At 35.1% G+C, this 24,548-nt stretch overlaps 2 protein-coding genes across 5 annotated transcripts in view; one reads left to right on the forward strand and one right to left on the reverse strand.

Annotated features, from left to right (window-relative positions):
• Positions 1 to 1,671: 1,671 nt before the first annotated feature.
• On the forward strand, positions 1,672 to 5,849 carry LOC106086928 (bestrophin-2-like). 2 transcript variants are annotated; one of them, XM_013251753.2, is made up of 7 exons: positions 1,672 to 1,718; positions 1,773 to 1,866; positions 1,943 to 2,053; positions 2,117 to 2,861; positions 4,423 to 4,635; positions 4,690 to 5,113; positions 5,177 to 5,849. In XM_013251753.2, the coding sequence occupies exons 2-7, from the start codon at positions 1,796 to 1,798 to the stop codon at positions 5,737 to 5,739; spliced, it is 2,127 nt and encodes a 708-aa protein (XP_013107207.2). In that variant the 5' UTR covers positions 1,672 to 1,718; positions 1,773 to 1,795; the 3' UTR covers positions 5,740 to 5,849. The 2 variants fall into 2 exon arrangements, with proteins under 2 accessions (XP_013107207.2, XP_013107200.2); XM_013251746.2 differs by lacking the exon at positions 1,672 to 1,718 and having other exon boundaries at positions 1,742 to 1,866.
• A 3,924-nt stretch (positions 5,850 to 9,773) lies between these two features.
• LOC106087269 (neuropathy target esterase sws) overlaps positions 9,774 to 24,548 on the reverse strand; it is a 42,989-nt gene continuing 28,214 nt past the window's right edge. Inside the window, exons 6-10 of one of the 3 annotated variants that reach the window (XM_013252262.2) lie at positions 23,309 to 23,425; positions 19,783 to 19,899; positions 11,565 to 11,776; positions 11,125 to 11,490; positions 9,774 to 11,040 (exon numbers count right to left, since the gene is read on the reverse strand). In XM_013252262.2, the coding sequence (XP_013107716.2) occupies positions 10,609 to 11,040; positions 11,125 to 11,490; positions 11,565 to 11,776; positions 19,783 to 19,899; positions 23,309 to 23,425 (1,244 nt within the window). In that variant the 3' untranslated portion in view covers positions 9,774 to 10,608. The remainder of the gene's footprint in view (positions 11,041 to 11,124; positions 11,491 to 11,564; positions 11,777 to 19,782; positions 19,900 to 23,308; positions 23,426 to 24,548) is intronic. The other 2 variants (XM_013252276.2, XM_013252268.2) reach the window with 2 other exon arrangements.

Here is a 24,548-nt window from a genome sequence, read left to right on the forward strand (position 1 = left end):
TTCGCCGAAATTTGGGACAGTGAGTTGCGTTAGTCCCCTCAAGATCTGAGTGCAAATTGGTCTAGATCGGTCCAGATTTGGATATAGCTGCCATATAGACCGATTTCTCGATTTGAGATTTTGGGCCCATAAAAGGCGCACTTATACGATGACGCCGAATTTTGGGACAGTGAGTTCTGTTAGGCCCTTCACCATTCGTCTTCAATTTGGCTCAGATCGGTTCAGATTTGGATATAGCTGTCACATAGACCGATCTCTCGATTTGGGGTCTTGGGCCCTTAAAAGACGCATTTATTTTGTCCGATTTCGCCGAAATTTGGGACAGTGATTTGCGTTAGTCTCCTCAACATCTGAGTGCAATTTGGTTTAGATCGGTCCAGATTTGGATATAGCTGCTATATAGACCGATCTCTCGATTTAGGGCCTTGGGCCCATAAAAGACGAATTTATTTTGTCCGATTTCGCCAAAATTTGGGACAGTGAGTTGTGTTAGGCCCTCTGTCATCCCTCTTCAATTTGCCCCCGATCGGTTCAGATGTGGATATAACCGCCATATAGACCGATCTCTCGATTTAAAGTTTTGGCACCATAAAAGATTCCGAAATTTGACACAGTGACTTATGTTAGGCTTTTCGACATCCGTGTCGTTTATGGTTCATAGCGGTCTATATTTGGATATAGCTACCAAAAAGATCGATATTTTGTTCTACAAAATTGAAAAATGACTTGTACTTATTATAGACCTTTCAATGTCCGTATCGAATATGGTCCAAATCGGACCATATTTCGTTATAGCTGCTATGGGGGCATAAATTGTGCATCATTCACCGGATTATAACGAAATGTGATTTACATATATACCCGAGGTGGTGGATATCCAAAGTTCGGCCCGGCCGAACTTGACGCCTTTTCACTTCTTTGGAATCGTTCGTTCGTTATTTTCGTTCAAATTAAAAGCCGAATTTTAACAATATCTGAAAAAAAAGAAAAACTAATTCGTATATGTGAACTATGCTGTATCTTGTCAGAAAAAAATCTAATAAAAATTGCGCCCTCTAGAGGCTCAAGAAGTCAAGATCCCAGATCGGTTGATTTGACAGCTGTATCAGGTTATGGGCCGATTTCAACCATGCTTAGGACAGTTGTTGGAAATCATGACAAAATACCTCATGCAAAAGTTTAGCCCAATCGGATGAATATTGCGCCCTCTAGTGGCTAAAGATGTCAAGATCCAAGATAGGTTTATATGGGAGCTATATCAAAACATGGACCGATATGACCCATTTACAATATCAATACAGTAATAAGAAGTATTTGTGCAAAATTTTAAGCGTCTAGCTTTACTCCTTAGAAAGTTTGCGTGCTTTTGACAGACCGACGGACGGACATGGTTAGATCTACTTCAAAAGTCATGACGATCAAGAATATATACTCGTATACTTTATGGGGTCTTAGAGGAATATTTCGAGGAGTTACAAACGGAATGACGAAATTAGTATACTCCCATCCTATGGTGGAGGGTATAAAAATGCGACAATTCTTTTACAACTATCTTAGATGAACCATTTTACCAATATTTTTATTTTTCCTGGTTTTGTTATCCGTTTCCGCTTCTTACTTCCACCTGCGACCATTTCGCCCGGCCAAAATCGACGCACTATTACTTGCCTCAAGATAGAATAAAATTTTCTATCATATTGACATTTGACACTTTAAATGTAAGAATTTTGATCATCTAAATAATCTTCAATTCTTATTACAAAATATTTTAGAAATCTTCAAAAGATTTTCAAATATGACCATAACATATACCGCCGAAGTGGCCACATGCAAGAAATTTGGTTGCTTCATCAAACTCTTGGGCAGGTAAACCAACCAAAAAAAAGTGCGAATATCAAAGAGAGAGAATTTTTGTTATTTAATTTTTCTCCATTAACTGCAGATGGAAGGGCAGCATTTATAAATTGGTATGGATGGATTTGTTGCTCTTCCTATTCCTCTACTACAGCATAAATTTGATTTATCTGTACCTACTAGACACAGACTCAAAAAAGTAAGTGTAACAATAAGACCTAAAAAATAAAATTAAAAACTTCTCTTTGCCCCATCCACAAAGGGCCTTTGAAAGTGTGGTCTATTACTGCGCCAGCTATAGCAGTCTCATCCCTCTTTCCTTTGTCTTGGGATTCTATGTCAATTTGGTTATGGCTCGCTGGTGGGAGCAGTATATCACCATACCTTGGCCCGATTCAGTGGCGGTCTATGTCAGTGCTCATGTTCATGGCCAAGATGAGAGAGGACGTGTTATACGTCGCACCGTCATGCGTTATGTCTGCCTATGTCTCACCATGGTCTTTACCATGATATCCCCTTGTGTCAAGAAACGATTTCCCAAATTGAAGAATCTAGTGGAGGCCGGATTTTTATTGGAAAATGAAAAGAAAATCATCGAGTCCATGGATATTGCCTTTCCCAAGTATCCCAAACATTGGTTGCCCATCATATGGGCAGCTAGTGTAATAACACGGGCTCGCAAAGAAGGTCTTATACGCGATGATTTTGCCGTTAAGACCATTATAGATGAATTGAATCATTTTCGTGGACGTTGTGGAATTTTAATGTACTATGACTTCATAAGCATTCCATTGGTCTACACTCAAGTGGTGACCATAGCGGTGTATTCGTTTTGTGTCTGTAGCCTTTTGGCCCATCAGTGGACGGAGTTTAAGAAAGATACCTATGAGGGTTTGGATTTTTACATGCCGCTTTTTATAATGTTACAGTTCTTTTTCTACATGGGCTGGCTAAAGGTGGCTGAGACACTGATAAATCCTTTTGGAGAGGATGATGATGATTTTGAAGTAAGAAAGAAATTGAGATATAAAAAAAAAATTATTAAAATTTTCTCTTTAAAAAAATTTGTAAATCTTACCAAATTAAAATTAGCTAAAACTTTTAAAAGAATTTTGTTAAAATTTCTTTTAAAAAAAAGTGCCAATAAAATTCTTTCCCTATTCATCAAATGTTTTTGATGACATTTTTTCAAAAGAGAAAATTTAAATGAAATTTTTTTCTAAAGAGAAAATTTCAATGAATTTTTTTCTAAAGAGAAAATTTCAATGAATTTTTTTCTAAAGAGAAAATTTCAATGGATTTTTTCTAAAGAGAAAATTGCAATGGAATTTTTTCTAAAAAGAAAAATTTCAATGAATTTTTTTCTGAAGAGAAAATTTCAATGAAATTTTTTACCCAAAAAATATTCAAAGAGAAAATATAATGAAATTTTTTTCTAAAGAGAAAATTTCAATGAATTTTTTTCTAAAGAGAAAAATTTATAAATATTTTCCAAAGAGAAAATTTTAATGATTTTTTTTTTGAGAAAATTTTTCTCTTTAGAGAAAATTTCATTAAAATTTTCTCTTTAGAAAATATTTCATTAAAATTTTCTCTTCAGAAAAATTTCATTGAAATTTCTTTTTTAGAAAAAAATTTCATTGAAATTTTCCCTTTAGAAAAAAAATCATTGAAATTTTTCTTATAGAAAAAATTCCATTACAATTTTCTCTTTAGAAAAAATTTCATTGAAATTTTCTCTTTAGAAAAAAATTCATTGAAATTTTCTCTTTAGAAAAAAATTCATTTTTTCATGGAAATTTTTTCTTTAGAAAAAATTTCATTGAATTTTTACTTTTTACTTGTCGTTAAAATTTTCTCTTTGGAAAATTTTTCATTGCTGTTTTCTCTTTAGAAAAATTGTCATTGAAATTTTCTCTTTAGAAAAAATGTCATCGAAATTTTTTCCTTAGAAAAAATGTCATCGAAATTTTCTCTTTAGAAAAAATGTCATTGAAATTTTCTCTTTAGAAAAAATGTCATTGAAATTTACTCTTTAGAAAAAAATTCATTGAAATTTTCTTTTTAGAAAATATTTGATTGAAATTTTCTCTTAAGAAAAAAATTTCATTGAAATTTTCTCTTTAGAAAAAATGTCATAGAAATTTTCTATTTAGAAAAAATTTCATAGAAATTTTCTCTTTAGAAAAAATTTCATTGAAATTTTCTCTTAAGAAAAAATTTCATTGAAATTTTCTCTTTAGAAAAAATTTTATTGAAATTTTCTCTTTAGAAAAAATTTCATTGAAATTTTCTCTTTAGAAAAAATTTCATTGAAATTTTCTCTTTAGAAAAAATTTCATTGAAATTTTCTCTTTAGAAAAAATTTCATTGAAATTTTCTCTTTAGAAAAAATTTCATTGAAATTTTCTCTTTAGAAAAAATTTCATTGAAATTTTCTCTTTAGAAATAATTTCATTAAATTTTCTCTTTAGATTGTTCTCTTAAACATTTTTTTTTAATTTTCTCTTTTCTTTATTGACATACACGTTTACTACATATTTACTACTGAGCTTTTTTTAAAAAAAGGTTAACTGGATGATTGATCGCAATCTTCAAGTCTCATACCTTATTGTCGATGAAATGCACCACGAACATCCGGAATTGGTGAAAGATCAGTATTGGGACGAAGTTTATCCCAGTGAACTTCCCTATGATTCTGAAGTGACAAGAGAACATCCCCCACAACCTTCTACTGCTAAATATGATGTTTCGGAATCATCGGAACTCTCCGTAGTGAATGTGAGTAAAACCTGATGCTGCAATACTCAAGAAATCTGAAAAAATGTTTTTTAGATTTCCAATAGTACAAAGGGCAATTCAAAGCCCCGTCTGGAATCCTTACTAAGTTTACGCAGTGAACTATTCAATGCAGCTTTTCAAAGGTTTACACAATATTTGGAAGAGAAGGAGCAGAACAAAGAAACTTTCGCCGATTCATTGTCAATGGCCAATTCTTTATCGGATATAGAAAGTGTGGAGAATGTCACATCTTACAGAACCACGTTAAGTCATGAGGAAGAGTTCGCAGACTTTAAAAGCGATAACAAAGCCCTAAAGGCCATAGTCTTAGAATCAATATCAGAAAAGGAAGATTTTGAGATTCAAGAAGAGGAAAAGACAATGGTTGCAGATGATGTTGAGCTAGTAGAAGAGGAGAACACCATGCTTGAAGAAGAAGTATGCCAACGAGATCAGAATCATGCATTACCTGAAAGTGGTTTGTAGCTGTTACCTCCTTTGCCTCCTTGGTAGTTTTCTTTTCTAAAATCGTTGTTTACAGATAACACCAACTCCGAGTCCGATCCCTTTGAACGCCTCCGTTTGGAGCGCCAACAAGAACGCATAGAACGAACTCATAAATTTTTGCAAAAATATTTTGGAACCTCAAATTTTAGACTGATAAAGCCCAATATGCCCTACGCTATAACAGGTGCAAAAATAAATCAAAAAACTCAATCCTCAAGCGTTCTGGAAGCTAAAACCAAGCTTTGGGATGAAACGAAAAAAGCTTCCGCAGCAACAAGCTTTAACTCCCAATCATCTATAGAGTCAAATCTTAAAAGAATTATAAATAACTTACCATTATCATCCGGAGTTTCACCAGATATTAAAGAACAAAATGTGGCATCAGATGCAACATTTTTGCAAATTCCGGGCCACTCTTCCACTTATCTACTATTCCCTTCACATTTTGATCAGAGTTCCAGTTCTGATATGATCCATCGTTTGTCTTCTAAGCCACCACAAATGGATGCTGATACATCACCAATGGAAAGTTTGGCAACTTCAGGCTCTTATGAAGAGTCCAGCGAACTTCAAAGTGATGAGAAACCTAAACATTAAATAATAAATGGATTAAAAATATTTGCGTCATTTATTTCCCAGTACTATACGAATTATTTTTTTTAGAAATAAATAACAATTTAATAAAAATAATACTTCTTCTTAATGTAGGTCGCCAGTCTTTGTAAATAGGTCAAAGAGGATCATTTGATGTTTAAATTTTTTCTACTAACATCCCAAGAAGGACTTTGACTTCAACTTCTGCAGGGCAAATTGAATAAATTTTAAGCAAATCCCAACATCCATATCAAATTTGGTATAAAAGAATTTAAATACGTAAAAATTATTGGGAAAACTTGCAGAACGCGATCCTTGGTAGGGATATTTAGAAAATCCAGCCAACTTTTTCATTGCAGGCTGGCAGACGGCTTCTTCATCTCAAACGGTAGATATTAACCACTTCGTCTACCTTTTTTTACCCTCCACCTAGGATACGGTATACTAATTTCGTCATTCTGTTTGTTACTCCTGGAAAAATGCGTCTAAGTATATCTATTCTTGATCTCATGACAATTTAAGTCGATCTAGCCATGTCTGTCTGTTGAAAGCACGAAGAAGTAAAGCTAGACGCTCAAAATTTTGCACAGATATATCTTACTAGCCGAAACGGGCCCGCTCCACTGCGCCTTCTTTAACTCTCTAATATCATTTTAGGGTGGGGACACTTCGCCCTGAAAGCGGATATCGAAGTCGTGCCATTGTAGCCTATGACGCTGAAAGCGTTCGAATCCTGGCGAGAACATCGGACAAAGCGGTGTATAGGGCCCGCTGGGTACTTGCACCCAAATTTTAATACCATATTCGTTTTCTGGTCGCCAATACCTCTCATTTGATACCCTTATTGTGTCCATCGGACCACTTTCGGATATGGGTGGCATTTGTGTGGTAAGGGGGAGGGTCCGCCTCCACTCAATATCTAAAAATTATATAGCCTATGTTTCTTTCCAGACAAATGTACACAATCTATGAAAATTTTAAGACAATCTGTTCAGCCAAGTATCATATAGTCATAATGGGTCTAAAGGCGTTTTTGAGGGTTGGCCTGACCCCCTATACTTCGATCTGATTCGAAATCTACTCCCGAATACCTTTCATTTGAGCCCCATATTGAAATAAACGTACAATATGTCTCTTTAGGGGAGTTTTGGGGTTGAGGCGTCCCGATGGGTACTTAGACTCAAATTTTAATACCATATTCGTATTCTACTCTCTACCTTTCATTTGATACCTATATTGTCCCGATCGGTCCACTTTTGGTTTTGGGTTGTGTTTTTAAGAAAATCGGTTCTGCCGTTTTTCAGTCTATACGGAACAAACAAACCGAGTCTTTTATATCCATGATTGGCTAATGTGCCGATTTTGAGCGTGTTTGTGGGGGTGGGGTGACCCCTTATACATCGACATGAATTTGTATGCCACATTCGTTATCTACTCCCGCAAACTTTTCATTTGATACCCATACTGTCCTTATCGGTCCACTTTTGATTTTGGGTGGTGTTTTTAGGGTAACGGTGGAGGGTACGCCCCCTTCCGTTATCAAGAAATTATAAAGGGTATTCCTACTTCCTGACCATATTCGTAATCTACTCCAAAATACCTTTCATTTGAGTCCCATATTGTCATGATCGTCAAATAAACCTATTTTAAGGGGTTTTGGGGCTGGGGTACCCCCAGGTACTTGGACTCATCTTTTATTATGAAATTTGTACTCTACTCTTGAATACCTTTCATTTGAATCCCATATTGTCCCGATCGGTCCACTTTTATTTTTGGGTAGTACTTTTAGGGCAAGGGGGAGGATCCGCCCCCCCTCAAAAAATGATATAGCCTATGTTTCCTTCCAGATCAACCTACACAATCTGTGAAAATTTTATAGTAATCGGTTCAGCCGTTTTTGAGTCTATACGGAACAAACAAACAAACACAAATTGAATTTTATATATAAGGAGATTAGTGTAGGTCAGTTGGGATTGTGAAAGGGTCAAATCGGTCCATGTTTTGATATAGCTTCTTGAGCCTCTAGAGGGCGCAATTCCTGTCCAATTTAGTTGAAATTTTGCATGAGCTGTTTTGTTATGACTTCCAATAACTTAGCTAAGTATGGTTTAAATCGGTCCATATTTTGATATAGCTGCCTTATAAACCGATATTGGGTCTTGACTTCTTGAGCCTCTAGAGGGCGCAATTCTTGTTCGATTTAACTAAAATTTTGCATGTAGTGTTTTGGTATCACTTCCAACAACTGTCCTTAGTATGGTTTAAATCGATCCATATTTTGATATAGCTGCCATATAAACCGATCTTGGGTTTTGACTTCTTGAGCATATAGAGGGCGCAAATCTTATTCGATTTGGCTGAAAATTTGCACGTGGTGTTTTCGTATCACTTCCAATAACTGTGCTAAGTATGGTTCAAATCGGTTCATAACCTGATACAGTTGCCATATAAACCGATCTTGGGTCTTGATTTTTGTGGGCTTCTAGAGAGCACAATTCTTATCCGATTTTGCTGAAATTTGGCTTAAAATATTTTGTTATGACTCCCAAAAGATGTTTTAATTATGGTTCGAATCGGTTCATAAACTGAAATAGCTGCCTGGCTGACACTGGATATGATTTGGTCCCAATGCATCGTCCCGATTTAACTGTCATGATATACGCACCAAGCAATGAAGACTCTGGCTTCGGGACATGTGAGATGCTACTGGTTTCTAGGAATTTCTTCTTAGTACCACGTACATCTGAGAGAGGTAGTACTTCACTGAAGAGTTGACTAGTGTACTCTACTAACCCATTCCAATGGTTAAGAGGAAAGTACGATAATGGCTTCGGGCCGATACGATGATACGTTGGGTTACAAACCGGCAATTGAATGTGATTGTACATGGCGTAACGATTCCGATCATCAACTATTCCAAAATACTTGGTGTCACATAAAAAAGGCCCTCAATTCACGTGCCGTTAGTATAGACTCGGACCCAATAGTATGCACTCGTCAATTGGAGAACACAAAGTGGAATAAAATTCCGACCTACTACAATGCTGTTCTACGAACTACGACGGGTTATTGTAGCCACATTTTCATGTGGAGGTGGTGATCTTCGTCAAGTTCCTGTAGGTGAGCAAGCTCGTTCCGGTCCAAAGGACCGATCGCCGCGAGAACAGAGTGGCCATTGGTTATTTGAAGGTGCCAATAATCCGTCTGGTCATATCGAGCACTTAGTATTTGTACAAGAGCTGGTGCCGCCCGGTGTCTCACTGAGACTCTGAGCTCGATACCGCTGATTGTCCGCGACCGCAATTGCAGCTACTTCGTATAGAGCATTCCGCTATCCGCAACCTATGGACGCGCCCGGTAGGTCGCAGCGAAGCTTCTCGAGATAACAATGAACACCACACAGATCGGAGCTCAAAGTTCCAGCCTGTGTGATTTACTAGCAACAGTCAGACAAGACAAATGTGCATCCAGTGAGAAGATAGTTATGTGGTGTCTAGATAGAACCTTGACAACCACGGCCTGGAGCGGTCAGCTATGATCTTCTTGATCTAAATCCGAAAGTTCAGAGTTAAAAAATAGAGACTCTAGGTCATGAAGCGTATCAGCGGGGTCTAAATAGCATTCACAACCAAGTGAATGACAGTCTTGAAGACCATCCACCGCCCATAAGACCTCAAGAAGTTTACACTCCCCGGCAAACCAAAGCATTTCAACCCCAACTATGTTCTGCCAGTCTTATAATTTCCACTGGGGTAGACATGATGCTAATGAGCGAGATGTACATTCCATTTGTATATTCCACACGTCACTTGTTTGTATGCAGAGCCATTGCTACTCAATCAAAGATGTTCATCGCGGCTCTTGAAATTGTGGCATACCTTCTGAGAAGATTTAGTCAATAATTTAGCTATTAGAAAGATGGATCGAAGGAACACGTTTCGGGAAAAATTCTCAGCAATTTCCGTTTCCTTGAATTATTTTCGTTTTAAGAGTTTTTTGTCAACAGAGAAAAGTAAAATGCAATTTTTTCTTTCATGTCGTATTATCGCAATTTGAAAATTATATAATTTTATTTAAACTTTAATAAGTATTTCCTGCTTAAGCTACTTACAAAAGAGCAAAGAGTGTTTTCGTGTCACGTTTTGTATTCTTCTGCTTCCGGCTTCCACTTCTGTCTTCATTTGAAGTTTCTAATTTGTATCTTGTGCATTGATATCCTTTGATTTTTTTTTTTATTATTTTTTAATAATTATTTACTTAACAATTCTTATGTACACAGTATAAAAAATATATAGCATTAGAAATAGAAGAGATTAGGAAGATAGTAGGTAGACGGGGGGAGGGATCGAAATAAGAAGTGTAGCTGTTTCTTACAAACTAAAAACCTCTGTCAAATGGTAATCGTAATAATTAAAAAAAAAAAATCGTAACCTATCAACTAAAGAGCTTAAACTTACAAAACTAGAAATTAACAGAGAAAATATTTGAAAATTGTTTAACAATTTCTGTTTGGTTGCATGGATATTGTTTTTGTTTTTTCTCGCTTTTCTTGATTAATAATGGCAATTAAATATTAAAAACAAAAAAACAAAATTTGTTTTATCAGTTCTTTGCTTATGCTGTCTGTATTGACTGTCTATCTAGTTCCAGCTTTGAGACCTTCTACAACCAGCAACAACAAAAATAGTCTAAGTATTGAGACCAAAACAAAACAAAAAAAAAATAAAATTTAATTTTTTTAATAAAAACTTAGGACATCGATTTTAACTTCCCAGTCTCTTAAGAATGAATTTCTTCAAAATGAAAACTATGTTGTAGTGCGTGTGGTTGATCTTAAGAAATAAACTGAACTCTCTAACCTAACACTAAGCGTTATGAGGATGCCTTGGCTGTTGTGCTGATTTCTTCGCTGTTGATAATTTTGGAACTATCCCCGCTGCTGCTATGACCGTTCTCGTTGTCTTCTTTCAATTGATGCGTTACAAAGGTGGCAGCTTCGCTAGCTTTTGAGCCCAGTTGACCCATGTGTAGCGGTTGATCCTCATCATCATCGGGCGTTAGTTGAGCATATGAATTATTTAGTGCATGGCCACTACCACTACCACCACCCCCACCTCCACCATCGATGTCATCAATAAGGCTGCCTATTGTTCGTGGCAAGTTAACAGGTGTGGGAGGTGTGCTGCGCGTTTTAATATTTTGTCGTTCCCTTATGGCCAGAGTGAGATCAACCTCTATATCAGAATCCATTTCATTTTCGGATAAGGACAGAGATGTACCAGTGCGTTTCATTTTTATTTGATTCTGAAAATGAGTGAAAAAAAAAGAAAAAAAAATTTAAATGAATCTGAGCAAAAAAAATCTTTCCTAGGAGAAAAATAAACTTACCCTATTATATATGGATGGTTCCGAAATATAACCATCATAATCCTCATCTTCACTATAAAAATAATTATGATGGTGATGATCCACTGCATGCAGGGGATGATCCAAATCGGGCAATTTACACACAATTTGGGCCAAATCAATGAAGGTGTACTCGCTCAACGATGCATGGTTATCTTTTTTAGGTGGTTCCTTATTAAACCATTGATTGAAACGACCCAAACGTCCAGCCTTGGCCATAGTTTCAAAATAATTTTTGCCATAAACATAGCCCACGTCACGAATCTCATCGAAACTGCCAAAGGCCAAAGTTTTATATTTGTCTATGGGTGGCCGTATGTATTCACAATAATCGGAGTTTTTCACTTCCTTAAAGGCGGAAGAGGAGGAAAAGTAAAATTTGAATTGTTATTGTTTTTTTTTTAGAAAATTTCTATACATACCTCCAATTGTCTGACACAAGAAACATAAGCCAATCTCGATTGTATATCAGGCAAATCGGGAACTTTTACCGGTGAAGTAAATGGATTCCATTTTTTATACAACAGCCACCAACCAGACAAATCGTCGCCATAATTGGTGAGGTCAGTGTCGTCTTGTGAACCCACATCAATGGCAATAATGTGAGCAGCACCCAAGTTACGCATGACATCGGCTGTGTGGGGAGGGGGAAAGTTTCAAATATTTTTATGTCAAGGAGGTTATTTATACATATAACATACAAACAGCAGGAAAAGGAACTTCTAAAAATATGTGTTAATAATATTCTTAGCAGATCTTAAGTTGTTTATTAAATCTAAGCTTAATCTGTTGAAGGGAAAAATAACTTTTATATTACGCCTTAAACTATGCTACACATAATTACTATTTTGTAGTAATTATGGTAGCCGGTTGTACGTATCGGATTGACCCGATAGAGTTCTTCATCGGCAAGGGTTGCCGCCTCAAGGTAGAACACACTGCTACAACAACAACAACAACAATTTTGTTAATACACTTAAGACCGTATTCACACAATTTTTGAAGCCTCAATATAGGTTTATTTGACAAAGGAAATCTGTCCAATAAACCTTTTTGAAATCTACATTTTGTGAACTAGACCGGTGTTTAAATTAGACTAAGTCATATAGTATATTTTTTATTTTCTTTCGTCTAAAGGTTGTCATCGTCGTAGTTGGTGTTGTAGCCACATTGCATGTGGCTATGGACCGTTCCGGTCCATAGGACCGATCGCTGCGTGAACGTAATGGCCATTGGTTATTTGAAGGGCAAAAAACTCGCCTTGTCATATGGAGTATCATATGCACTCCGTATTTAAGCAAGAGCCGGTGCCGCCCGGTATCTCACTGAGACTCTCCACTCGATACCGCTGATTGTCCACGACTGCAGTTGCAGCCACTCCGTATACGAAGCGCCCTATTATCAGCAACCTGCGGACGCGGAGCTCTCAGCTGAGCTTCTCGTGATAACTACATATGACCACCACACAGATTGGAGCTCAAAGTTTCAGCCTGTGTGGTGTTCACAGTTAAGCAAATGCAAATTTGCCCATTAACATTCCATTAAGGAACTGGGAAAAACTTCTCACAAATCAATGATTGCTGTCCCATTCACTTTTCAACTTAATGATAAAAATATCCTTTCTATAACCGAGTCCGAACTACAGCTGGCAAAATATCGATGGCACTATCGATATTTTATCTTTTTTTCCTATCGATACTATCGGCAAAGTTCAAATTTTTTCAAAATTAAACATTAATTTACAATCCAATACTGAATGTGTCCTATAAGATGCATTACGTCAACAGAGGGCGCAATTTCCATCTGATTGGGCTAAAATTTCACGACTTCCAACTGACATTATTAAATTTGGTTTTATTCGGTCTACGTACAGATATTGCTTCTATATAAATCGATCTCCTATTTTTACTTCCTATTTTCGTTTGAAATATAGGTGGGGGCCACCGTGGCGCAGAAATTAGCACATCCGCCTATGACGCCGAGAGCTTGGGTTCAAGTCTCGGCGCGAACATCAGACAATTTTTCAGCGGTGGTTATTGCCTTACTATTTTTACTTCCTATTTTCGTTTGAAATATAGGTGGGGGCCACCGTGGCGCAGAAGTTAGCATATCCGCCTATGACGCCGAGAGCCTGGGTTCAAGTCTCGACGCGAACATCAGACAATTTTTCAGCGGTGGTTATTGCCTTACTAATGCTGTGTGAGGTATCCTGCCATGTTAAAACTTCTCTACCAAGTGGTGTCGCTATGCAGCACGCCGTTCGGTCTCGCCATAAAAAACGAGGCCCCTTGTCATTGAGCTTAAAACATTAATCGGGCTGCACTCATTTATATGAGAGAAGTATACCCTGTTCCTAAATGGAATGTTCATGGGAAATTTAGTATATAGGTGATGGTGATCGATACTATCGATATTTACTATTAAAAATATCGAAAATATTCAATGTTGCGATTATCGGTATTTTGCCAATTTTAGTCCGAACGCCATGCCGCAGTGCGACACCTCTTTGCGGAGAAGCTTTAACATGGTATAGTACCTCAAAACTGCCGCCAGCATAAGGACAAAAAATCACTTGCAGTGACATTCAAAGAATGTTCAAGTGCACAACAAAACGAGTTTGGTAATGTTGTTGATCTTACAATTGATGATTAGTTTGTATCGGAATAGTGGAAAGTAAGGCTTTTTTCCCTCTTGTGGCGCTTAAGAGAGTTGGAAGACTTATTGAGCCCTGTTTCAAAACAAAAGCGTGCTCTACACCGTATTCAATAGTCTTTGGGTATGTAGGGCATCTTAATCAATTTGACCAAAGTGCTGATGAAGTTGCATGGCGTAACAGAAACATGATACACTAGCCAGTCTAAGCGTTTTGAATAATAACACACACACTTGCTCAATTTTTTTGTAGCTCTTTGCTATGCTATTTTTGATCACCTGAGCATTAAATATGAACTCGAGCTGAAAGATGTTCGAAAAATCACGAAAGTTTCGCCATTTTCATGGAAATTTTTCCGATATTTGATCTTAATAGAAAAATTCGTCGAATGTTAATGTTAAAAAAAAATTTTTCAAAACTTTTGTCATAGAAAATTTCGCCAAATTTTGATTTTCATGGAAATTTTTCGCCGAAATTTGATTTTCATAAAAATTTTCGCCGAAACATAGAAAATTCTAACGAAAATTAATTTTCATAGAAAATTTTTAAGAAATTGATTTTCATTTTTCAAGTTTTTTTTTGCCTGTTAGGGCAAAGATCATTAAAATTTACAATCTTTGTTTGTTCTCTTTCGAGACGAGCTCAATGATCGGAGATGCAAATGGAAAAGGAAAGCCAAAGATAGCAACACACACCAACCACTATGGGACGCGGTTCGTCTTTGACGTTAGAAGACTTTTTAACCATATTAGGTGTGATGGCTTCAAGGGCCGTGCTTTTGTATGTTGTATTTGAATCGTATTAATAGCGAAAACGCATCTATGATACAATTACCACATTAACCAAGCTCGACAACCCTGATTATTAGCTGTACTTTTCCCAATACATGTATTTTTTGTAATGACAGACATTTTTTCTGTGACAAATTACACTTCTTCCGTACTACGCATGATTTTATGCATCTGTTGAAAGTTGTTTTGATGGCTTCGAACGCTAAGACAACGGCAATGGCTCTCGCTGTTGTTCCGTGTGCCCAGGTTCGAATCCTGGCCGGACTTTGCCGAATTTTTAATATTTCAAGTTTTTTTTTGCCTGTTAGGGCGAAGATCATTAAATTTTACAATCTTTGTTTTTTTCTCTTTCGAGACGAGCTCAATGATCTGAGATGCAAGAATTCGTAAAAATTCCGATTTTATCGAAAATTTCGTAGAAATTCAATTTTCATGGAAAATGTCTTCAAATACCGCGGAGCGGACTTGTGGTCCGAACGAAACTAGAGCTGGCTCGATAATCGCAACATTCGATATTTTCTATAGTTTAATAATAAATATCGACACAGTCGTTATTTTCCTATCTCTTATATATCAAACGAAAATGAGAACTAAAAATCAGGAGATCGATTTATATAGAAGCAATACCAATGGTCAGACCAAATAAAACCAAGATTAATAATAATAAAATGAGAGAAATCATTTTAACAAATGTTAGCCTTGTTGGATGAAAATTGCGCCCTCTATAGGCGCAATGCATCTTAAAGGATACATTCAGAGTCGCATGGCTTATTTTTGTATCCATCGGAAAAATATCTATCGATATTTAGCCAAAAAATTAAATATCGGTAGTGCCATCGATATTTTGCCAGCTCTAATCCGAACCTCTACCTATCCTCCATTCCACCTCTACCTATCCTCCATTCCTCCAGACGGCATAGAAATCGTATCATATGCGAACGATTGTACGATCATGGCATCAGGCCCCCACCCATTATTGACATCTGCGATGGGTTGAACGTCTACTTCAACGAACTTGTCTAATATTTCGCTGCAAGAAATCTGCCACCAAATCAAGAAATCTGCCACCAAATCTTCAGCCACATTGTTCACTACAAATACGCGTGAGGTGTATCGCGAGCTGACTGTGATGGTCGATGGAGAAATGATTCCGATCATCAAGTGCCCCAAAATACTTGGCGTCACATTTGACAGCTCTTACACATTCTCCCCACATGCCACAGCAATTTGCGATAAAGTCAAAAGTAGAAACCAGGTCCTCAAGTCACTTGCCGGCAGCACTTGGGGTGCAGACAATTAAACTTTGTTAACAACATACAAAGCAATTGGCCGGTCTGTGGTATGTTATGCAGCGCCTGTGTGGTCTCGTTAACTTTGTAACACGCAATGGAATTATATTCAGATCTGTCACAATGCCGCCCTCCAAACTGCGACCTCCACCTCCATCAGGAGACAAAGGTTCTACCCATGCGTAGACATAACTACATTCTGTCTAAGTAATACCTTTTGTGCTGTTATTGCAGAGACCATCCAAATCACCATCTTGTGGAAAGATATCCACCGCCCAGAAGCCTAAGGGAAGGTCTACATGATCTTGACGTGAGGTTCAGCGCTACAAGAGAGAATCTCTAGATCAAGCGGCATATCAAGCAGGTCTAGACAACAATAATGCAGACACGGTAGCAGATGCGGTAAATGGCTACCGGGTGAGTATAGTCCTTGGAGAACGACCGCCTCCCATTGCACCTGAAGAAATTGACCTCCCCTGGCAAACCAGAGTGGTTCTGGCTCGATTATGTTCCGGCAGATGCATCCGCCTCAGCTCCTACAGGACAGGGATTGATGCCGACGTGCAAGATGTATGTCCCGATTGTGGCCAGGGATCACACGACACACGCCACCTGTTTAACTGCCCAGCCAGACCCACTCGACTCAGTTCCAGATCCCTCTGGACGCACCCCATCTTAGTCGCAGAGATGTTGGAAGTCAAAAAAAACAATAGGGGAGTGGTATTGAAAACAATTAAGGATTTTGTAAGTAGCACGAAATTCCTAACTTAAAATTTTCTTTTTAGAGGTTATTTTCTAGTTTTTAGAGCGCACAACAAGCCGATTACTGGCTTAGGTGTATGTCCATAGTGGCATGGGGCGGATTAATATCTGCACCCCCTTTTTGACCTAACCTAACCTAAGTATCTCTGTAAAATTTCAAGCGACTAGCTATACGTGTTCGACCGCTATCGTGATTTCGATAGACGGGCGAACGAACGGACGGAAATGGCTAGATTGACTCAGAACGTTGAGACGATCAAGAATATATATACTTTATGGGTCTAAGGTGAATATTTCGAGATGTTACAAACAGAATGACTAGATTAGTATACCTCCATCCTATGGTGGTGGGTATAATAACTATTATTGGGGTCTTGGACAAATATTTCAAGGTGTTAAAAACGGAATAAACGGAATAAGATGGAGGGCATAAAAATTAGGCCCTCTATCTTTGGACTTAAACTTAAATCGGACTGCACTCATTGATATGTGAGAAATTTGCCCCTGTGGTATGTTCACGGCCAAAATTTGCAATTTTCTCATATAAACCAATCTCGGATCTTGACTTAATGAGCCTCTAGTTGGCAGAATTCTTATACGATTTGTCCGAAATTTTGTATGAGGTGTTTTGTTATGGCTTTCAACAACTGTGCTTAGTATGGTTTAAATAGGTTCATAACTTGTTTATATTGCCATATAAACCGATCATCAGATTTTACTTCTTGAGCCTTTAGAGGGCGTAATTCACAAATTTTACACAGTGGCTGTCTTTATAACCTCTAACATAGGTGCTAAATACGGTCTGAATCGGTCTATAAGCTGATATGGCTTTCATATTAACCGATCTCCTGATTTTACTTCTTGATCGTCTAGAGGCCGCAATTTGGTCGTATCTGAGAAGACCTTCTTAAGGTACAACTGCAAAATCATCCGCCTCCCCAACATGGAAAACATGTGCTTTTCTAGACCGGGACAAAAACAAAGCAATTGCCCGATTGCCTCCTCCTAATCGAGATATCTCCTGAAGTAATTAATCATTACTTTTTGGGCCGCCATATGACTTATTACGCAGTAGGTGTGGATCTCAAATCTTCCATGTTTTCAATGCAGGCCAGTTTTGCATATGTTATACGGAAGGCCGAAAGGAATACCTACAAAAATGGTGATAGATGAGCAGAGCTGTAACGGCACGAAAAATAAAACAAGTACACACCAAGGCTTCTACTAAAAACTCGTCCTAATTATTTCAGTTTGCACTTGAATTATTTTGAAATAAAACAAATGGGATGGATTTATATGTAAACATTGTGGATGTCGGCGAGGAAAGCGTTGTACAAAATTTTCAAAAGATTGGTCAATAAATGCACTTGCAGTGGCTCTAGGAGTGAAAATAGGGCGATATATATATATATATGAGAGCTATATCTAAATCTGAACCGATTTCCATGAAATTCACCAGCGGTACCGAGAGTCAAGAGAAAATCCTTCCAAACAAATTTCAAGAGAATCGGTTAACAAATGACCATTTTATTGCATTATTACTGCAAATCGGACGAACATATATATGGGAGCTATATCCAAATCTGAACCGATTTTTTTCCAATTTCAATAGGCTTCGTCTCTAGCCCAAAAAACATGCCCATACCAATTTTAAGACGATCGGATGAAAATTGTGACCTGTAGTTTGTACACAAATGAACATGAACAGACAGACAGACAGATGGACATAGCAAAATCAAATCAGAAAGTGGTTCTGAGTCGATCGGTATGCTTATCAATGGGTTTATCTCTCTTCCTTTTGGGTGTTACAAACTAATTCACTAAGTTATAATACCCTGTACCACAGTAGTGGTATAGTGTATAAATACCAGAACATAAGCCAAAAACATGCAGCTTCGCACCACATTGTCGAACGGTTACAATTTCACAGTTAGATAATTGCAAACACTCAACACAAGTTTTGTGTTGCCATATGGCAACCCTAAGACGCTTCGTATTGTGAATGGGATAAATAACGGATTTTCTCTCCCTCTCTTTGGGAAGCGATACATAGCAAACTCCTATATACCATTGAAATTCATAACACATTTATTAATTTGACTTTGACTTACATTATAAAGTGAATTGTCTCAAAAATCATACGATTTTATCGCAATATTTAATACTATTTAGCAACACTGTGCAAAAAGACATAGCCCGGGCTGGCAATTATGGCATCGCCACGGAAAGCAAAATCACTGCCTGTGTACGCCAATATGCGGAATTACAAAGAAACAAACAAATCACCACAAATATTTTTAGAATTCTAAGAAAATATTCAAATCAAATACGATTTTGCAAATCATCTTAAGATTATTAATGAACGGAAGAGGAATCTATTAATACAGTTTGTGGGCTGGTTAAGGCACTATTACACGGCATGTAGATGTCTTATGACATGTCATGTAATTGAAAATGTTTGTCAAAATTGTCGATTTACATACGATTCAACATTTTTGCTATCACATCTGTATGTTATTTTCTTATGACATACCCTAAAAATGTGAGCTAATCTGAATTTTTATGCATAAAAATTGTTAAAGTTCTGAGAAAGTTGGTTTAATCATAAATTTGTGAAAACAATTTAATTTGGGTTTGCTTCCATTAGACTGACAACAAAAACAGCTGATTTCATGATGTTTTTGTCAGAATGAATAATTACATGTGCTATTTAGAAAGGTCATGTTTATTATGTTAGTTTCATTTGTATCATACGACATGTACAACTATACATGTGCTACATTTGACATGTCATAAGACAACTACATATCATGTAATAGAGCCTTAGCACGCTTTTACTTGTTAAATTTCTTTCTAACGACTTCTTTTTGCAAACTTAGATCATACTTATACATACACTTATACATATTTTTTTTAACTTTTCTTGTTTAAACATATCTTAAATTCTAATTTACAACTAACTTCGATTAACAACTAACTTTTAAAACAAAAATGCAGTGCGGAAATTTACAAAAATAAACACATAGGGTTTAAGCACAAAAAATGGAAAAACATATATAAAAAATACACTTATTAAAAAAAAAATATTTTCAAAAACAAATCTTTTCTTTTCTTAAAATAAACCAAAACAAAAAAAAAACATTACCTGGAACATTATTGGTATAACACCCGTCTAATAACAAATGACCATCTTTATAGTCACAAAACGGTGGAAAAACACCAGCAATGGACATGCTAGCACGTACATAACGCCACAGGTGACCTGTATTCAGAGAGAGTGTGTAAGAGAGATAGAGAGAGAGAAGAGAAAAAAAGAAAGGACGAAAGACAACAATACCAAATAAAAGGCAAATAGGACACACACCACAATAAAGTTTGGAATGAAAAGAAAGAAAAATAAAATAAAAACTATTTTAATTTATAAAAAAAAAGAAAATTTTTAAATCTTTAAATTTTTTTAAAAACTAAAAAATAATAAAACCAAAAGTAAAATAAAAACCACCAATGATTATGGTTATGGAATAGAAAAAAAAACGAATTTTTTTAACAATAAAAGTGTTATCATCATATTTAACAACGATATGATATTTGATATGATTGTTGTTTGATTGATTGCTTGCTTTATGTATTTATTAGTTATTGTGTGTGTGTGTCTGTGTGTGCTTTTTTGCATGATTTTGTTTCTTAGAGGCGGAGGAAAAAGAAACTGCTTGATTGTTTGCATTTTGAGAGGGGGGAGGGTTTAGGTTAAGAAATATTAAATAAATCACATTTTCATTGAGTTATTGAAAAATAAAACACATTCTGAGTTTTTTACATATATTTTCTCTAGGAAAAAATATTTTTTTTCTAAAAACTTTTTTTTTTAACAATCCACTCTAACTAATTTTAAGACTAAAGTAGGGCAACCATGGGAAATTTGTACTTACTTTTCTCTTATACTTCCTGTTACTTGTACTGCTTGTTTTCTAATACATTTCTAAAGAATAAAACCAACCTTCAAAATGTATAAAAAAAAATTAACATTTTTTGTGCACACATGATTTCAAGGCGCTGAATTGAATGGAGTTTTAATTTCAAATACTATTCTACATTAAATTTTTACCTATTAATTTTGCTGAAAAAAATTCAAAGTATGACCAACATTTTTATCGAATTTTTGAGCCAGAGTATATGAGCATTTTTTTTTTTTGAAAATTAGATTTCGAAATCAATTTGGATAAATATGTTTTTGTTATAAAAACCATCTTTGATTTTTTTATAAAATCAGTTCTATGCCCCCAAAACTTTATATCTAAAACCCAAATTTGGCGGCCATTAACTAAGGGCAACTCCCCTTTAAAAAATACCACCGAGCGGGCATGTTGACCGGTCGAATAGTGTGGGAGAATTTTAATTTGGGCAAAATTTACCAAGGGATATAAATGAAAGTTATTTGCTAGTTAAGTACAAATCTGACATTATGCTTAGGGTTCTATGTTAGAATGGTTGAATATCACTGTAACAAAATCATAAAAAATGTCGTCAAATTTGATTGTTACGAACATTTCTTCAAATTTAATTTTCATAGAAAGTATCTTTGAAATTTGATTTTCATAGAAAATGTCGTCGAAATTTGTTTTTCAGAAAATTTTTTCGAAATTTGATTTTCATAAAAAATTTCGTCAAAATTTAATTTTCATAGAAAATTTTGTCGAAAATTCGTCGAAAATTTATTTTCAAAGAAAATTTCGTCGAAAATTTATTTTTATAGAAAATTTCGTCAAAATTTTATTTTCATAGAAAATTCCGTAGAAATTTTATTTACAGAGAAAATTTCGTCAAAATTTTATTTTTATTGGAAATATCGTTGAAATTTTATTTCCATTGAAAATATCGTTGAAATTTTATTTCCATAGAAAATTTCGTCGAAATTTAATTTCATAGAAAATTTCGTCGAAACTTTATTTACAGAGAAAATTTCGTCAAAATTTTATTTTGGTAGAAAATTTCGTCGAAATTTTATTTTCATAGAAAATTTTGTCGAAATTTTATTTTCATAGAAAATTTTGTCGAAATATGATTTCCATAGAAAATTGCGTCAACATTTTATTTTCATAGAAAATTTCGTCGAAATTTTATTTTCATAGAAATTTTATTTTCACAGAAAATTTCGTCGAAATTTTATTTTCATAGAAAATTTCGTCAAAATTTTATTTTCATAGAAAATTTAGTCAACATTTTATTTTCATAGAAAATTTCGTCAAAATTTTATTTTCATTGAAAATTTCGCAAATTTAAAAAAAAATCGTCAAAATTTGATTTCCATTAAAAATTTCGATTCTAGTTTGATTTTCATAGAGAATTTAGTCGAAACTTGATTCTTAAGAAAATTTCGTCGATATTCGATTTGATTTTCATAGAAAGTTACGTCGAAATTTTTTTTTTTAATGAAAATTTCGCAGAAAATTGATTTTCATACAAAATTTCGTTGAAATTTGTTTTCCAGAAAATTTTGTCGAAATTTGATTTTCTGCAAATTTTCTGCAAAATTTCGTCAAAATTTAATTTTCATAGAAAAATTTTGTCAAATTTGATTATCGAAGAATATTTTGTCGAAAGTTGATCTTCATCTTCAGAAACTATCATCAAAATTGTTTTCAGTAAATTTTGTCGATAATTGATTTTCATGGAAAATTTCGTCGATTTTTGATTTTTAAAGGAAATATCTTCGAAATTAAATTTTCATAGAAAAATACGTCGAAATTTGAATTTTATAGAAAATTTCGTCAAAAATTTATTATTTATTATAGAACATTTCCTCGTAGAATGATTTTCACCGTAATTTGAATTCCATAGAAAATTTCGTCAAAATTTGACTCTCTATTAAGGTCCACAACGCGTCCATTTTAGCCCTATTGTAGGAGCCTTATGTTGCACTTACTCTGTACCACAACCCACCATAATACAGATGCGTTTGTAAGAATCGACTCGTAGTGCCTTTGGGCCATGTTTGAATTCAATGTGCACCAAGGCCTAAGTCTAAGTTCATCTCTACCAATTCTTAGAACATTTTGTTATGCTCAAAAAACAGATCAACAATTTGGATTTAGTTCGATTTTTTTTTTTTTGTCTTTTGAACCACTGTGCTTCGTTGAAGGCAGATAGGCTTAACTTTCCTTGTGTCAAGAAATATGCATGGTCAATGGTTCACACAACATTGTAGATATTCTCCGACATGGAAAGTCAATTATAATATCTTCAACCTCAAAATCATTCACAATGGTTGTGACCTTAAAAATCTTGCAGCAAAGCTTGTAGGAAAATAATAAGACTTGATAAGGCCGAGATAAACTTTCCATTCAATTCAAAGATTCAAACTTTTGGTATTACACTTTTTTTACTTTATACATTTTGCTAAACTATATACGGCATATGTCCAACAAAAGAAAATTAAAAACCAAAATTAAGAAATATTTTATTTAAAATTATTATAAAAACGGAAAAAGATTTTTTTTGCTTTATTTCAAGTGACAAAAAAATTTCCGATACTGCATTTTTGTTTTTTTTTTATCTTTTTTAACTCTATTTTTATAAAAATATTTTTATAAAATTCTTAAGGCAACAATAACAACAACATTACAAGAGAAAGGAAAAGCAAAAAAGAAGAGAAAAAACATAAAAACATTTACCTGGTAAATTATTTACATATCCTCCGTCCAGTAGCAAATGTCCATCTTTGGGATCACATAAAGGCGGCATATAACCGCTAAGTGACATGGATGAACGTACATAACGCCACAAAGATCCTGTGTTGGAGTAAAAAGAAGGGAGTAGAAAGAGAAAGACACAGAGAAATAGATAGAGAGAGACAGAAGGGAGGCAAGTTGCAGGTGTGATGAATGGATTAATGTTTTGTTTCTTTATGGATAAAATTACCAAAAAACAAAAGAAAAATATTTCTTGTCTGGAGCCACACTCAATATGGGACAATAATTATTATTTTTAGACTTTTGAACTTTTGCTGATTGATTTCGTTGTGGTTGTTTTTAGAAATGGTTTACAAAATGTAAGAAAAACAAGAGACACACACACACAAATACACAAGACAAAGTTATTGCCCGGATCACTTTTTCGCCTATTGGCCTTAAAAAACAAAACAGTCTGGACATTGTTATGAAAATTATACTCCCTCGCAAATGAATACACAAATGAAAAAGGACTTTGCGAATACACATGAAAATATCATATAAAAAAATTACATTTGCATAGTCTTTTATATAAATTTGCCGACATATATTTCTGTCTTAATAAAAAAAAAGCTTAAACTGAAGTAGTTGAAACTTCTGCGTTTTTTGCCCCTGTGTAGGCTTACTGATAACAATATGGGTTATACGGGCCTCATATGGATATACCTCTGGGAACTATATTTTGAATTTTCCCGAAACCACACACTATTAATTTTCATTCGATTGCCCAGAAATCTGCACTAATGATTTAAGGTATCACTTTTACTGATGCACGTAGAAATTTAGTGGTCTGTTAATCGAAGGTATTTACATGGTATGGTTTTTATTGAATAATACTATTTTAACCATTCTATCTTTTTATATTCCCTATTTAATCTATAGGAGTTTAAAGGTAAATAAAATAAAACCAGCAACAGTTAGTAGTCATTCACAATAGCGTATATGTAACATAGCTTGCACCTGATCTAAAGAGTAGTGTTGAGTATGCACATCAACATTATTTTTATGCTATGCTTACATTGTGTTGTTTTACTGGACCATTTTTTTAAGAAATCATTTCACCATACCGATTTTTATTTTAAAAATTTAGAATATGTCATAGATTTCGATTTTCACAACCACCAAAATTGACCCACCCTACTATACAGCCTCGCCTTGCCAGCCGCTCCTCTTCTGTATGTAT

This window comes from Stomoxys calcitrans, chromosome 4 (genome assembly GCF_963082655.1).
Source record: "Stomoxys calcitrans chromosome 4, idStoCalc2.1, whole genome shotgun sequence".
Classification (NCBI taxonomy): Eukaryota; Metazoa; Arthropoda; class Insecta; order Diptera; family Muscidae; genus Stomoxys; species Stomoxys calcitrans.